The sequence below is a fragment of the Oncorhynchus tshawytscha genome, linkage group LG10, assembly GCF_018296145.1.
Source record: "Oncorhynchus tshawytscha isolate Ot180627B linkage group LG10, Otsh_v2.0, whole genome shotgun sequence".
Classification (NCBI taxonomy): Eukaryota; Metazoa; Chordata; class Actinopteri; order Salmoniformes; family Salmonidae; genus Oncorhynchus; species Oncorhynchus tshawytscha.
Genome location: NC_056438.1, coordinates 84383282 through 84399542, shown reverse-complemented (window position 1 = coordinate 84399542; position 16261 = coordinate 84383282). Strand labels below are relative to the sequence as shown.

Here is a 16261-nt window from a genome sequence, read left to right as displayed (position 1 = left end):
CGTCTGCATTACCAAGGGCTAAAATAGAATCAGTTCTATTCCTGACGCAGATCATGCTGCAAGTCCTGCCTCTCCCATCTCCTCATTGGTTTATAGAAGCAGGTACTCACGTACCATCTCCTCATTGGTTATACCCACATGGGTGATTGAAATAGGAAATGTGTTGCCGGTCGTCATGGTAATACTATGAAAGTTTAGATGCCAATCACCATATAAGTTCAAAGATGAAAAAGCCTTGAAGGAGGAGAGGTGACTAGAAACTATTTGATTGACCATTTTACGTGTGGATTAATTGTCAGAGTAGAGGACCTTATGCATTTAAGGTAAAATAACAACTCAATGTCCCAGGACAAATTAGCTAGCAGCAGCAATCTAGCTAAATTGGACAAATTACCTAGCAAGTGCAAGCTAGCTAGCTACATTTCCATAAATGTTTAATGCTTATCGACCTGTCCCCAAATTAATAATTGTTTTGATATTTTAACCTGCGTGTCATGATCGCGTTTGGTGAAGGGGGACAAAACAAATGTATGCATGTCTGGTTTGGGTTCAGTGTAAGGCTCCAGGTATCATGAAGTAAAGAATACTACAATGTCTAGTATGAAAGTGTAAGGCTCCAGGTAACATGAAGTAAAGAATACTACAATATCTAGTATGAAAGTGATGTCTAGTACAGTGACTCCTCCCCCTGGACTGTGATGTCCGTCTGCTACTCCTGTACAGACTACTGCTATTGTTGGTGTTGTTTACAGTGTTGTTATTTAAAGTGAGAACTCCTCCCCACTGGACTGTGATGTCAGTCTGCTGCTCCTATACAGAACACTGCTGTTGTTGTTGTTATTGACAACGGTAACACCATGACAACAACCCTTCAACATTCTCTTCAAGTGGTTCCGGAACTTGACCCCAACGAACACGTAGAACAAAGGGTTGAGACAGCAGTAGGAGAACGCCAGCAGCCTGGTCACATAGAAGGAGTAGTCCAACATGGTGCTGGTGCCACACTCCTCCCATAGTGTTGTGGATGAATCAGCACCGCCGCCATCTTGACTCTTATAAACCAGCATCCTGAGAAAGATGACCACGTTGTACGGCGCCCAGCCCACAAAGAAAACCAGGACCAGGCCGAAGACCAGCCTGGCGGTCCTCTGGCTCCTCCTGTCTCCTCCGTTCCTCTGGCGTCTAACCCTAACCCTGGGTCTCAGGAGGCGGACTAGAATCTGACTGTAACAGACACACACCACTAATAATGTCACTATGAACAGGATGTTCTGCTGGTAGACCCCCCACAGCCTCCAGCTGACATCTGCAACCTCACAGTACCGCTGTTCACCACTAGGGGCGTTAGAGTCACGAGGCTCATCAGGGTTGTTAGGGTCCAGAGGGTCTTTAAGGTCAGTAGAATCAGTGATGATGAACTTGGTAAAGATGAGAGCTGGCATAGCAGCTAACAGACTGACGGTCCAGACGACCAATGATACGACAGCGCTCCAGGTGCCCTGAGAGTGGGAGGGGCCTGCCACCAGGTAAGACAGGGGGTGGAGCACGGCCAGGTAACGATGCAGTGTCATTAGGATGAGGAAGATGCCACTGCTGTAGTAGCCAGCATAGAACAGGAAGCTAACCGCCTTACACGTGAGGTCACCGTAGCTCCAGCCAATCAGGTGATAGGAGACCCAGAAGGGGAGGCCGCAGGTGAACACCAGGTCAGACAATGCCAGGTTCATCATGAACGCATTTGTCAGTGACCGAAGATGCTCGTACCTGGGAGAGAAGCAGACACACAACACTGTTTTAAACACAACACTGTTTTAAACACCCTGAAACCCTGATGAAGACTACAGTAGTAGTCCTACCCTGTAACCCTGATGAAGACTACAGTAATAGTCCTACCTTATAACCCTGATGAAGACTACAGTAATAGTCCTACCTTATAACCCTGATGAAGACTACAGTAATAGTCCTACCCTATAACCCTGATGAAGACTACAGTAATAGTCCTACCCTATAACCCTGATGAAGACTACAGTAATAGTCCGACCTTATAACCCTGATGAAGACTACAGTAATAGTCCTACCTTATAACCCTGATGAAGACTACAGTAGTAGTCCTACCCTGTACCCTGATGAAGACTACAGTAAGATTCCTAACTTGTAACCCTGATGAAGACTACAGTAAGAGTCCTAACTTGTAACCCTGATGAAGACTACAGTAAGAGTCCTAACTTGTAACCCCGATGAAGACTACAGTAATAGTCCTACCCTATAACCCTGATGAAGACTACAGTAGTAGGTCTACCCTGTAACCCTGATGAAGACTACAGTAAGAGTCCTAACTTGTAACCCTGATGAAGACTACAGTAAGAGTCCTAACTTGTAACCCTGATGAAGACTACAGTAAGAGTCCTAATTGTAACCCTGATGAAGACTACAGTAATAGTCCTACCCTATAACCCTGATGAAGACTACAGTAGTAGGTCTACCCTGTAACCCTGATGAAGACTACAGTAAGAGTTATGATTTAAACTAGGCTCTCCAACCCTTTTCCAAGAGAGATACCCTTCTGTAGGGTTTCACTCCTACCCTGTTACTGGAGAGACACCATCCTGGAGGTTTTAACTCCAACCCTGTTACTGGAGAGATACCATCCTGGAGGTTTTAACGCCAACCCTGTTACTGGAGAGATACCATCCTGGAGGTTTTAACTCCAACCCTGTTACTGGAGAGATACCATCCTAGAGGTTTTAACTCCAACCCTGTTCCTGGAGAGTTACCCTCCTGTAGGTTTTAACTCCAACCCTGTTCCTGGAGAGAAACCCTCCTGTAGGTTTTAACTCCAACCCTGTTCCTGGAGAGATACCCTCCTGTAGGTTTTAACTTCAACCCTGTTCCTGGAGAGAAACCCTCCTGTAGGATTTAACTCCAACCCTGTTCCTGGAGAGAGACCCTCCTGTAGGTTTGAACTCCAACCCTGTTCTTGGAGAGATACCATCCTGGAGGTTTTAACTCCAACCCTGTTCCTGGAGAGATACTCTCCTGTAGGTTTTAACGCCAACCCTGTTACTGGAGAGATACCATCCTGGAGGTTTTAACTCCAACCCTGTTACTGGAGAGATACCATCCTAGAGGTTTTAACTCCAACCCTGTTCCTGGAGAGTTACCCTCCTGTAGGTTTTAACTCCAACCCTGTTCCTGGAGAGATACCCTCCTGTAGGTTTTAACTCCAACCCTGTTCCTGGAGAGATACCCTCCTGTAGGTTTTAACTTCAACCCTGTTCCTGGAGAGAAACCCTCCTGTAGGATTTAACTCCAACCCTGTTCCTGGAGAGAGACCCTCCTGTAGGTTTGAACTCCAACCCTGTTCTTCGAGAGATACCATCCTGGAGGTTTTAACTCCAACCCTTTTCCTGGAGAGATACCCTCCTGTAGGTTTTCGCTCCAACCCTATTCCTGGAGAGATACTCTCCTGTAGATTTTTGCTCCAACCCCAGTTGTAACTAACCTGGTTCAGTTTTCAACCAACTAATTATAAGAATCGGGTGTGCTAGATTAGGATTGGAGTGAAAACCTACAGGATGGTAGTTCTCCAGGAACTGGGTTAGAGCGCCCTGAACTAGGCTATTAGGCAGTGAGGAAGACCCCACTCCTTCAGATAACACAGACCACTGAGGAAGACTACACTCCTTCAGATAACACAGACCACTGAGGAAGACCCCACTCCTTCAGGTAACACAGACCACTGAGGAAGACCCCACTCCTTCAGATAACACAAACCATTGAGGAAGACCCCACTCCTTCAGATTAGCACAATACTTCCTCCATCCTGTCACTAGTTACCTCGCTCTCTCAAAACAAGATGCATGAGAAGAGCAGCAAGCCAAGTTAAAATGAGGAAAATATTCATGATCTATTTCTCATCATCAGACTGTCCTACCTGGCCAGAATCACCAGCACCAGCAGGTTACCCACAAGGCTTAGCACAATGACCACGGAGAGGACGATGGGTGTGACGAGGGCTCCGAACCTGACCACGTCTGTCTTGGAGCAGCGTTCATCCCCGTACTCTTCGTCATAGTCGGCGCTGCCGTAGAAATCAGTTTTGACAGTGGTTCCATTGCCGTAGTTGGGAGTAGTAGGTCTCAATCCTTCCTCTACAGTGCTATACAGGTTCCCTGTAGGAAACCTCTGAGATTGAAAAAGTCTTAATGAGTGAGATTCCTATAAGGGGAAAAAGGTTAAACTATACCCAGTAACAATGACATCCTGAAATACTAATAAATATACCATTATATTTGACCTACAATGGTATCAGTTCCTTTTTTACTAGCTCCTAGTCTGAGTCAGTCAATCTGGGTTACTAAACAATACATCTCCATGAGCGACACAATCATATCTGTGATAAAGTGTTACAAGCTGAAGTGAACGGTAATCATGTTCAAATATACTGAACAAAAATAGAAACGCATCCCGCAACAATTTCAAAGATTTTACTGAGTTACAGTTCATATCAGGGGCATAACTTTTACTGGGGATGGGGGGTCAAGTCCCACGTTCTGAAATGGCATTTTTGTCCCCCCCAGTTTTATCATTGCAATGTAATACAAAAGGTGGCAACGGTGTGCTTTAGGACCATGTGGACACCTCCTTACCGGTAGAATAGGCTGTTTTGAGTGTTCAGCCGGCTGAGTTAGGATCAAACGGACACCACAGAGCGGGCTGACAGGCTGTGTGAAGGCAAAGCTTCTGGAAGGCTGGCTGGACCAGCATGGGAGAGTTGAGCATAGTTCAATGTGTATGTGTTGCGCTCTGTCACCGAGTTGTAAAAGCAAGCAGACCAGAAACTGGCTACTCTTTATTTGACTGATGTAGCTGGCAAGGTAACTGCTGTTTAACTTAACAGGAAAAAAAAATGTGTTTATTCGCAGTACTGAGCTACTATTGTAACAGACATGTACAGTAACGTAAGCTAATGTTTCATCCCATCTCGACTGAGGTGAATGAATAAGCTATGCTAGCTAGTAATAGCTACCACAGCCAGGTCAGCGCTAGCCTCTAGGTATCTGTCAGAAAGGAATAACTTATATTGCTGTTGTTTGTATGAAAATAATTTTGAGCCTTTGTTTGTCCCGTTTTAGAAGTAAAATAACTTTGCAAGCTTGCGCCAGTTGATGTATCGTTCGAAAAAGAGCTGGCCAAAAGTTGGCTAACCAAACTAGACCTGAATCAAACTAGCCCTGAATCAAACTAGACCTGAATCACACTAGACCTGAATCACACTAGACCTGAATTAAACTAGACCTGAATTAAACTAACCTGAATCAAACTACACCTGAATCAAACACGCCTGAATTACACTAGACCTGAATCACACTAGACCTGAATCAAACTACACCTTAATCAAACTAGATGTGAATCAAACTACACCTGAATCAAACTACACCTGAATCAAACATGAAACCATAAGCAAAACGATTGAAGATTAAAATTCTGACGTTTCTTTAGTGCAATATGAGTTTTATTAGTCATTATGTCAATGTAACGTTATTGATCTGTCAGTTTCTCTAACTAATTCCCTACGTTTCACACTGACACAGTAATAAACACCTCTAACGTTACAGTCTTAACTGTCATGGTGCACAGTAGAGGTCTGGGCGGGGACCGATTTCTTCATCCCGCTACCGCCTCACCCACCGGCTTTCTGTCCGACTCCCACCCACTACCTCAATGACTGGTCCAACCCAACCACAGTCCTACCCACTACCACAAGGACTGGTCCAACCACAGTCCTACCCACTACCTCAAGGACTGGTCCAACACAAACACAGTCCTACCCACTACCTCAAGGACTGGTCCAACCACAGTCCTACCCACTACCTCAAGGACTGGTCCAACACAACCACAGTCCTACCCACTACCTCAAGGACTAGTCCAACCACAGTCCTACCCACTACCTCAAGGACTGGTCCAACCCAACCGCAGTCCTACCCACTTCCTCAAGGACTGGTCCAACCACAGTCCTACCCACTACCTCAATGACTGGTCCAACCACAGTCCTACCCACTACCTCAAAGACTGGTCCAACCCAACCACAGGCCTACCCACTACCTCAAGGACTGGTCCAACCACAGTCCTACCCACTACCACAAGGACTGGTCCAAACACAGTCCTACCCACTACCTCAAGGACTGGTCCAACCCAACCGCATTCCTACCCACTACCTCAAGGACTGGTCCAACTGCAGTCCTACCCACTACCTCAAGGACTGGTCCAACCAAACCACAGTCATACCCACTACCTCAAGGACTGGTCCAACCCAACCACAGTCCTATCCACTACCTCAAGGACTGGTCCAACCCAACCACAGTCCTATCCACTACCACAAGGACTGGTCCAACCCAACCACAGTCATATCCACTACCTCAAGGACTGGTCCAACCACAGTCCTACCCACTACCACAAGGACTGGTCCAACCAAAGTCCTATCCACTACCTCAAGGACTGGTCCAACCACAGTCCTACCCTCTACCTCAAGGACTGGTCCAACCGCAGTCCTACCCACTACCACAAGGACTGGTCCAACCCAACAACAGTCCTACCCACTACCACAAGGACTGGTCTAACCACAGTCTACCCACTACCTCAAGGACTGGTCCAACCCAACCACAGTCCTACCCACTACCTCAAGGACTGGTCCAACCCAACCGCATTCCTACCCACTACCTCAAGAACTGGTCCAACTGCAGTCCTACCCACTACCTCAAGGACTGGTCCAACCCAACCACAGTCCTACCCACTACCTCAAGGACTGGTCCAACCCAACCACAGTCCTACCCACTACCTCAAGGACTGGTCCAACCCAACCGCATTCCTACCCACTACCTCAAGGACTGGTCCAACTGCAGTCCTACCCACTACCTCAAGGACTGGTCCAACCCAACCACAGTCCTACCCACTACCTCAAGGACTGTTCCAACCCAACCACAGTCCTATCCACTACCTCAAGGACTGGTACACTCTAACCACAGTCATACCCACTACCTCAAGGACTGGTCCAACCCAACCACAGTCCTATCCACTACCTCAAGGACTGGTCCAACCCAACCGCAGTCCTATCCACTACCACAAGGACTGGTCCAACCGAACCGCAGTCCTACCCACTACCTCAAGGACTGGTCCAACCCAACCGCAGTCCTACCCACTACCCCAAGGACTGGTTCAACCACAGTCCTACCCACTACCATAAGGACTGGTCCAACCACAGTCCTACCCACTACCTCAAGGACTGGTCCAACCCAACCGTAGTCCTACCCACTACCACATGGACTGGTCCAACCACAGTCCTACCCCTACCTCAATGACTGGTAAAACCACAGTCCTACCCAACTGCAGTCCTACCCACTACCTCAAGGACTGGTCCAACCCAACCACAGTCCTACCCACTACCTCAAGGACTGGTCCAACCCAACCACAGTCCTATCCACTACCTGAAGGACTGGTCCAACCTAACCACAATCATACCCACTACCTCAAGGACTGGTCCAACACAACCGCAGTCCTATCCACTACCACAAGGACTGGTCCAACCGAACCGCAGTCCTACCCACTACCTCAAGGACTGGTCCAACCGAACCGCAGTCCTACCCACTACCTCAAGGACTGGTCCAACCCAACCGTAGTCCTACCCACTACCACATGGACTGGTCCAACCACAGTCCTACCCCCTACCTCAATGACTGGTAAAACCACAGTCCTACCCAACTGCAGTCCTACCCACTACATCAAGGACTGGTCCAACCCAACCACAGTCCTATCCACTACCTCAAGGACTGGTACACTCTAACCACAGTCATACCCACTACCTCAAGGACTGGTCCAACCCAACCACAGTCCTATCCACTACCTCAAGGACTGGTCAAACCCAACCGCAGTCCTATCCACTACCACAAGGACTGGTCCAACCGAACCGCAGTCCTACCCACTACCTCAAGGACTGGTCCAACCCAACCGTAGTCCTACCCACTACCACATGGACTGGTCCAACCACAGTCCTACCCCCTACCTCAATGACTGGTAAAACGACAGTCCTACCCAACTGCAGTCCTACCCACTACCTCAAGGACTGGTCCAACCTAACCACAATCATACCCACTACCTCAAGGACTGGTCCAACACAACCGCAGTCCTATCCACTACCACAAGGACTGGTCCAACCCAACCGCAGTCCTACCCACTACCCCAAGGACTGGTTCAACCACAGTCCTACCCACTACCATAAGGACTGGTCCAACCACAGTCCTACCCACTACCTCAAGGACTGGTCCAACCCAACCGTAGTCCTACCCACTACCACATGGACTGGTCCAACCACAGTCCTAACCCCTACCTCAATGACTGGTAAAACCACAGTCCTACCCAACTGCAGTCCTACCCACTACCTCAAGGACTGGTCCAACCCAACCACAGTCCTACCCACTACCTCAAGGACTGGTCCAACCCAACCACAGTCCTATCCACTACCTCAAGGACTGGTCCAACCTAACCACAATCATACCCACTACCTCAAGGACTGGTCCAACACAACCGCAGTCCTATCCACTACCACAAGGACTGGTCCAACCGAACCGCAGTCCTACCCACTACCTCAAGGACTGGTCCAACCGAACCGCAGTCCTACCCACTACCTCAAGGACTGGTCCAACCCAACCGTAGTCCTACCCACTACCACATGGACTGGTCCAACCACAGTCCTACCCCCTACCTCAATGACTGGTAAAACCACAGTCCTACCCAACTGCAGTCCTACCCACTACCTCAAGGACTGGTCCAACCCAACCACAGTCCTATCCACTACCTCAAGGACTGGTACACTCTAACCACAGTCATACCCACTACCTCAAGGACTGGTCCAACCCAACCACAGTCCTATCCACTACCTCAAGGACTGGTCCAACCCAACCGCAGTCCTATCCACTACCACAAGGACTGGTCCAACCGAACCGCAGTCCTACCCACTACCTCAAGGACTGGTCCAACCCAACCGCAGTCCTACCCACTACCCCAAGGACTGGTTCAACCACAGTCCTACCCACTACCATAAGGACTGGTCCAACCACAGTCCTACCCACTACCTCAAGGACTGGTCCAACCCAACCGTAGTCCTGCCCACTACCACATGGACTGGTCCAACCACAGTCCTACCCCCTACCTCAATGACTGGTAAAACGACAGTCCTACCCAACTGCAGTCCTACCCACTACCTCAAGGACTGGTCCAACCTAACCACAATCATACCCACTACCTCAAGGACTGGTCCAACACAACCGCAGTCCTATCCACTACCACAAGGACTGGTCCAACCGAACCGCAGTCCTACCCACTACCTCAAGGACTGGTCCAACCCAACTGCAGTCCTACCCACTACCTCAAGGACTGGTCCAACCCAACCACAGTCCTACCCACTACCTCAAGGACTGGTCCAACCTAACCACAATCATACCCACTACCTCAAGGACTGGTCCAACACAACCGCAGTCCTATCCACTACCACAAGGACTGGTCCAACCGAACCGCAGTCCTACCCACTACCTCAAGGACTGGTCCAACCCAACCACAGTCCTACCCACTACCTCAAGGACTGGTCCAACCCAACCACAGTCCTATCCACTACCTCAAGGACTGGTCCAACCACAGTCCTACCCACTACCACAAGGACTGGTCCAACCGAACCACAGGCCTACCCACTATCACAAGGACTGGTCTAACCACAGTCTACCCACTACCTCAAGGACTGGTCCAACTTCAGTCCTACCCACTACCTCAAGGACTAGTCCAACCCAACCGCAGTCCTACCCACTTCCACAAGGACTGGTCCAACCAAAGTCCTATCCACTACCTCAAGGACTGGTCCAACCACAGTCCTACCCACTACCACAAGGACTGGTCCAACCCAACCGCAGTCCTACCCACTTCCTCAAGGACTGGTCCAACCACAGTCCTACCCACTACCACAAGGACTGGTCCAACCAAAGTCCTATCCACTACCTCAAGGACTGGTCCAACCACAGTCCTACCCACTACCACAAGGACTGGTCCAACCGAACCGCAGTCCTACCCACTACCTCAAGAACTGGTCCAACCCAACCGCAGTCCTACCCACTTCCTCAAGGACTGGTCCAACCACAGTCCTACCCACTACCTCAATGACTGGTCCAACCACAGTCCTACCCACTACCTCAAGGACTGGTCCAACCCAACCACAGGCCTACCCACTACCTCAAGGACTGGTCCAACCACAGTCCTACCCACTACCACAAGGACTGGTCCAACCACAGTCCTATCCACTACCTCAAGGACTGGTCCAACCCAACCGCAGTCCTACCCACTACCTCAAGGACTGGTCCAACCACAGTCCTACCCACTACCACAAGGACTGGTCCAACCCAACCACAGTCCTACCCACAACCACAAGGACTGGTCTAACCACAGTCTACCCACTACCTCAAGGACTGGTCCAACCCAACCGCAGTCCTACCCACTACCTCAAGGACTGGTCCAACTGCAGTCCTACCCACTACCTCAAGGACTGGTCCAACCCAACCACAGTCCTATCCACTACCTCAAGGACTGGTCCAACCCAACCACAGTCCTATCCACTACCTCAAGGACTGGTCCAACCTAACCACAGTCATACCCACTACCTCAAGTACTGTTCCAACCCAACCGCGGTCCTACCCACTACCTCAAGGACTGGTCCAACTTCAGTCCTACCCACTACCTCAAGGACTAGTCCAACCCAACCGCAGTCCTACCCACTACCACAAGGACTGGTCCAACCAAAGTCCTATCCACTACCTCAAGGACTGGTCCAACCACAGTCCTACCCACTACCACAAGGACTGGTCCAACCCAACCGCAGTCCTACCCACTTCCTCAAGGACTGGTCCAACCGTAGTCCTACCCACTACCACAAGGACTGGTCCAACCAAAGTCCTATCCACTACCTCAAGGACTGGTCCAACCACAGTCCTACCCACTTCCACAAGGACTGGTCCAACCCAACCGCAGTCCTACCCACTACCTCAAGGACTGGTCCAACCGCAGTCCTACCCACTACCACAAGGACTGGTCCAACCCAACCACAGTCCTACCCACTACCTCAAGGACTGGTCCAACCCAACCACAGTCCTATCCACTACCACAAGGACTGGTCCAACCCAACCAAAGTCCTATCCACTACCTCAAGGACTGGCCCAACCACAGTCCTACCCACTACCACAAGGACTGGTCCAACCGTACCGCAGTCCTACCCACTACCTCAAGGACTGGTCCAACCCAACCGCAGTCCTACCCACTACAATGGGTAATCAATACATATTGAAAATGAAAAGGCGCAACGCTCGCTCACCATAGTAACCTAACCTATGGTCACCATAGTAGCCTAAACTATCGTCACCCTAGTAACCTAACCCATGGTCACCATAGTAACCTAACCTATGGTCACCCTAGTAGCCTAACCTATGGTCACCCTAGTAGCCTAACCTATGGTCACCATAGTAGCCTAACCTATGGTCACCATAGTAACCTAACCTATGGTCACCATAGTAACCTAACCTATGGTCACCATAGTAACCTAACCTATGGTCACCATAGTAACCTAAACTATGGTCACCATAGTAACCTAACCTATGGTCACCATAGTAGCCTAACCCATGGTCACCATAGTAGCCTAACCTATGGTCACCCTAGTAGCCTAACCTATCGTCACCCTAGTAGCCTAACCTATCGTCACCCTAGTAGCCTAACCTATGGTCACCCTAGTAGCCTAACCTATCGTCACCCTAGTAGCCTAACCTATCGTCACCCTAGTAGCCTAACCTATCCCACCCTAGTAGCCTAACCTATGGTCACCCTAGTAGCCTAACCTATCGTCACCCTAGTAGCCTAACCTATCGTCACCCTAGTAGCCTAACCTATGGTCACCCTAGTAGCCTAACCTATGGTCACCCTAGTAGCCTAACCTATGGTCACCCTAGTAGCCTAACCTATGGTCACCCTAGTAGCCTAACCTATGGTCACCCTAGTAGCCTAACCTATGGTCACCCTAGTAGCCTAACCTATGGTCACCCTAGTAGCCTAACCTATGGTCACCCTAGTAGCCTAACCTATGGTCACCCTAGTAGCCTAACCTATCGTCACCCTAGTAGCCTAACCTATCGTCACCCTAGTAGCCTAACCTATGGTCACCCTAGTAACCTAACCTATGGTCACCCTAGTAGCCTAACCTATGGTCACCCTAGTAGCCTAACCTATGGTCACCCTAGTAGCCTAACCTATGGTCACCCTAGTAGCCTAACCTATGGTCACCCTAGTAGCCTAACCTATGGTCACCCTAGTAGCCTAACCTATGGTCACCCTAGTAGCCTAACCTATCGTCACCCTAGTAGCCTAACCTATGGTCACCCTAGTAGCCTAACCTATGGTCACCCTAGTAGCCTAACCTATCGTCACCCTAGTAGCCTAACCTATCGTCACCCTAGTAGCCTAACCTATGGTCACCCTAGTAGCCTAACCTATGGTCACCCTAGTAGCCTAACCTATGGTCACCCTAGTAGCCTAACCTATGGTCACCCTAGTAGCCTAACCTATCGTCACCCTAGTAGCCTAACCTATGGTCACCCTAGTAGCCTAACCTATGGTCACCCTAGTAGCCTAACCTATGGTCACCCTAGTAGCCTAACCTATCGTCACCCTAGTAGCCTAACCTATGGTCACCCTAGTAGCCTAACCTATGGTCACCCTAGTAGCCTAACCTATGGTCACCCTAGTAGCCTAACCTATGGTCACCCTAGTAGCCTAACCTATGGTCACCCTAGTAGCCTAACCTATGGTCACCCTAGTAGCCTAACCTATCGGTCACCCTAGTAGCCTAACCTATGGTCACCCTAGTAGCCTAACCTATGGTCACCCTAGTAGCCTAACCTATGGTCACCCTAGTAGCCTAACCTATGGTCACCCTAGTAGCCTAACCTATCGTCACCCTAGTAGCCTAACCTATCGTCACCCTAGTAGCCTAACCTATCGTCACCCTAGTAGCCTAACCTATCGTCACCCTAGTAGCCTAACCTATGGTCACCCTAGTAGCCTAACCTATGGTCACCCTAGTAGCCTAACCTATGGTCACCCTAGTAGCCTAACCTATGGTCACCTATGGTCACCCTAGTAGCCTAACCTATGGTCACCCTAGTAGCCTAACCTATGGTCACCCTAGTAGCCTAACCTATGGTCACCCTAGTAGCCTAACCTATGGTCACCCTAGTAGCCTAACCTATGGTCACCCTAGTAGCCTAACCTATCGTCACCCTAGTAGCCTAACCTATGGTCACCCTAGTAGCCTAACCTATGGTCACCCTAGTAGCCTAACCTATGGTCACCCTAGTAGCCTAACCTATCGTCACCCTAGTAGCCTAACCTATGGTCACCCTAGTAGCCTAACCTATGGTCACCCTAGTAGCCTAACCTATGGTCACCCTAGTAGCCTAACCTATGGTCACCCTAGTAGCCTAACCTATGGTCACCCTAGTAGCCTAACCTATGGTCACCCTAGTAGCCTAACCTATGGTCACCCTAGTAGCCTAACCTATGGTCACCCTAGTAGCCTAACCTATGGTCACCCTAGTAGCCTAACCTATGGTCACCCTAGTAGCCTAACCTATGGTCACCCTAGTAGCCTAACCTATGGTCACCCTAGTAGCCTAACCTATGGTCACCCTAGTAGCCTAACCTATGGTCACCCTAGTAGCCTAACCTATGGTCACCATAGTAACCTAACCTATGGTCACCCTAGTAACCTAACCTATGGTCACCCTAGTAGCCTAACCTATGGTCACCCTAGTAACCTAACCTATGGTCACCCTAGTAGCCTAACCTATGGTCACCCTAGTAACCTAACCTATGGTCACCCTAGTAGCCTAACCTATGGTCACCCTAGTAGCCTAACCTATCGTCACCATAGTAACCTAACCTATGGTCACCCTAGTAGCCTAACCTATCGTCACCATAGTAACCTAACCTATGGTCACCCTAGTAGCCTAACCTATCGTCACCATAGTAACCTAACCTATGGTCACCCTAGTAGCCTAACCTATCGTCACCATAGTAACCTAACCTATGGTCACCCTAGTAGCCTAACCTATCGTCACCCTAGTAGCCTAACCTATGGTCACCATAGTAACCTAACCTATGGTCACCATAGTAACCTAACCTATGTGCATGTTATGCCTTTTCCTTTTCATTGATTGAAGTTGCTGGATATTGGTGGGAACTGGAACACGCTGTCGTACACGTCGATCCAGAGCATCCCAAACATGCTCAATGGGTGACATGTCTGGTGAATATGCAGGTCATGGAAGAACTGGGACATTTTCAGATTCCAGGAATTGTGTCCAGATCCTTGTGACATGGGGCCGTGCATTATCATACTGAAACATGAGGTGATGGCGGTGGATAAATGGCACGACAATGGGCTTCAAACTTGTCACAGTATCACTGTGCATTCAAATTGCCATCAATAAAATGTCATTGTGTTTGTTGTCCGTAGCTTATGCCTGCCCCTAGCATAACCCCATAGTGGGGAACTCTGTTCACAGTGTTGACATCAGGAAACACCTCGCCCACACGACGCCATACATGTGGCCTGTGGTTGTGTGGTCGGTGAGACGCACTGCCAAGTTCTCTAAAACGATGTTGGAGGTTGCTTATGGTAGAGAAATTAACTTTCAGTTCTCTGGCAACAGCTCTGGTGGACATTCCTGCAGTCAGCATGCCAAATTCACGCTCCCTCAACTTGAGACATCTGTGGAATTGTGTTGTCTGACAAAACTGCACATTTTAGTGGCCTTTTATTGTCCACAGCACAAGGTGTACTTGATCATGCTGTTTAATCAGATTCTTGATCTGCCAGCCCTGTCAGGTGGATGGATTATCTTGGTGAAAGAGAAATGCTCACTAACAGGGATGTAAACAAATTTGTGCAAAAAAATTGAGAGATATAAACTTTTTGTCTGTATGGAACATTTCTGGGATCTTTAATTTCAGCTCATGAAACATGGAACCAACACTTTGCATGTCGCATTTATATATTTGTTCAGTATATATTTGTTTAGTATGTTTTTGTTCAGTATGTTTTTGTTCAGTATATTTTTGTTCAGTATATTTTTGTTCAGTATATTTTTGTTTTGTTCAGTATATTTTTGTTCAGTATATATTTGTTCAGTATATATTTGTTTAGTATGTTTTTGTTCAGTATATATTTGTTCAGTATATATTTGTTCAGTATATTTTTGTTCAGTATATATTTGTTCAGTATATATTTGTTCAGTATATATTTGTTCAGTATATATTTGTTTAGTATGTTTTTGTTTTGTTCAGTATATTTTTGTTCAGTATATTTTTGTTCAGTATATATTTGTTCAGTATATATTTGTTCAGTATATTTTTGTTCAGTATATATTAGATATAAAATGTATATCCCTCCTCCTACCTCCATGTTGACTCCTTCAGCATCCATCTCCCTGTAGAGGTGTGTAGTCCCAGCAGAACAGGACTAGGTGGTGGTAGTGATGATCTGACTGGAACACAGAGACCCTGGAACACAGAGACCCTGGAACACAGAGACCCTGGAACACAGAGACCTTGGAACACAGAGACCCTGGAACACAGAGACCCTGGAACACAGAGACCTTGGAACACAGAGACCCTGGAACACAGAGACCTTGGAACACAGAGACCCTGGTTGTTGCTGAATGACTACAGATGAGGATGACTGATCTGATTCAGTCTACCTGTCTCAGATACCTACTCTGACTGACTGGAACACTAGACCCTAAGGATAGACCGAATGGCACCCTATTCCCTTTATGATGCACTACTTTATATAGTGTACTATGGGGGCTCTGGTCAAAGTAGTGCATCATATAGACCGTTGAGACGCACCAAGTATGGAAGTTGGACCTGAAATCTGTTCCTCATAGAAACACTATGGAAGTTGCACCTGAAATCCAACTGCAGGTTTCTGTTCCTCAGAGAAACAGACGAGACCATCGATACGACGCGTCACAAATGGCACTCTATTCCCTTTAAAAGGCACTACTTTTAACCAGGCCCACATGGGCTCCCGAATGGCGCAGCGGTCTAAGGCACTGCATCTCAGTGCTAGAGGTATCACTACAGACCTTGGTTTGATTCCAGGCTGTATCACAGCGGT

The 16261-nt window shown here is 48.5% G+C and overlaps 1 protein-coding gene across 1 annotated transcript; it reads right to left on the bottom strand.

Moving 5' to 3' along the window:
* Window positions 1-745: 745 nt before the first annotated feature.
* Window positions 746-15902, bottom strand: LOC112234260 (chemokine XC receptor 1-like). Its single transcript, XM_042329282.1, has 3 exons — window positions 15539-15902; window positions 3935-4185; window positions 746-1764 (listed from the first exon to the last, which is right to left on the bottom strand). The coding sequence occupies exons 1-3, from the start codon at window positions 15563-15565 to the stop codon at window positions 762-764; spliced, it is 1281 nt and encodes a 426-aa protein (XP_042185216.1). The 5' UTR covers window positions 15566-15902; the 3' UTR covers window positions 746-761.
* Window positions 15903-16261: the final 359 nt, after the last annotated feature.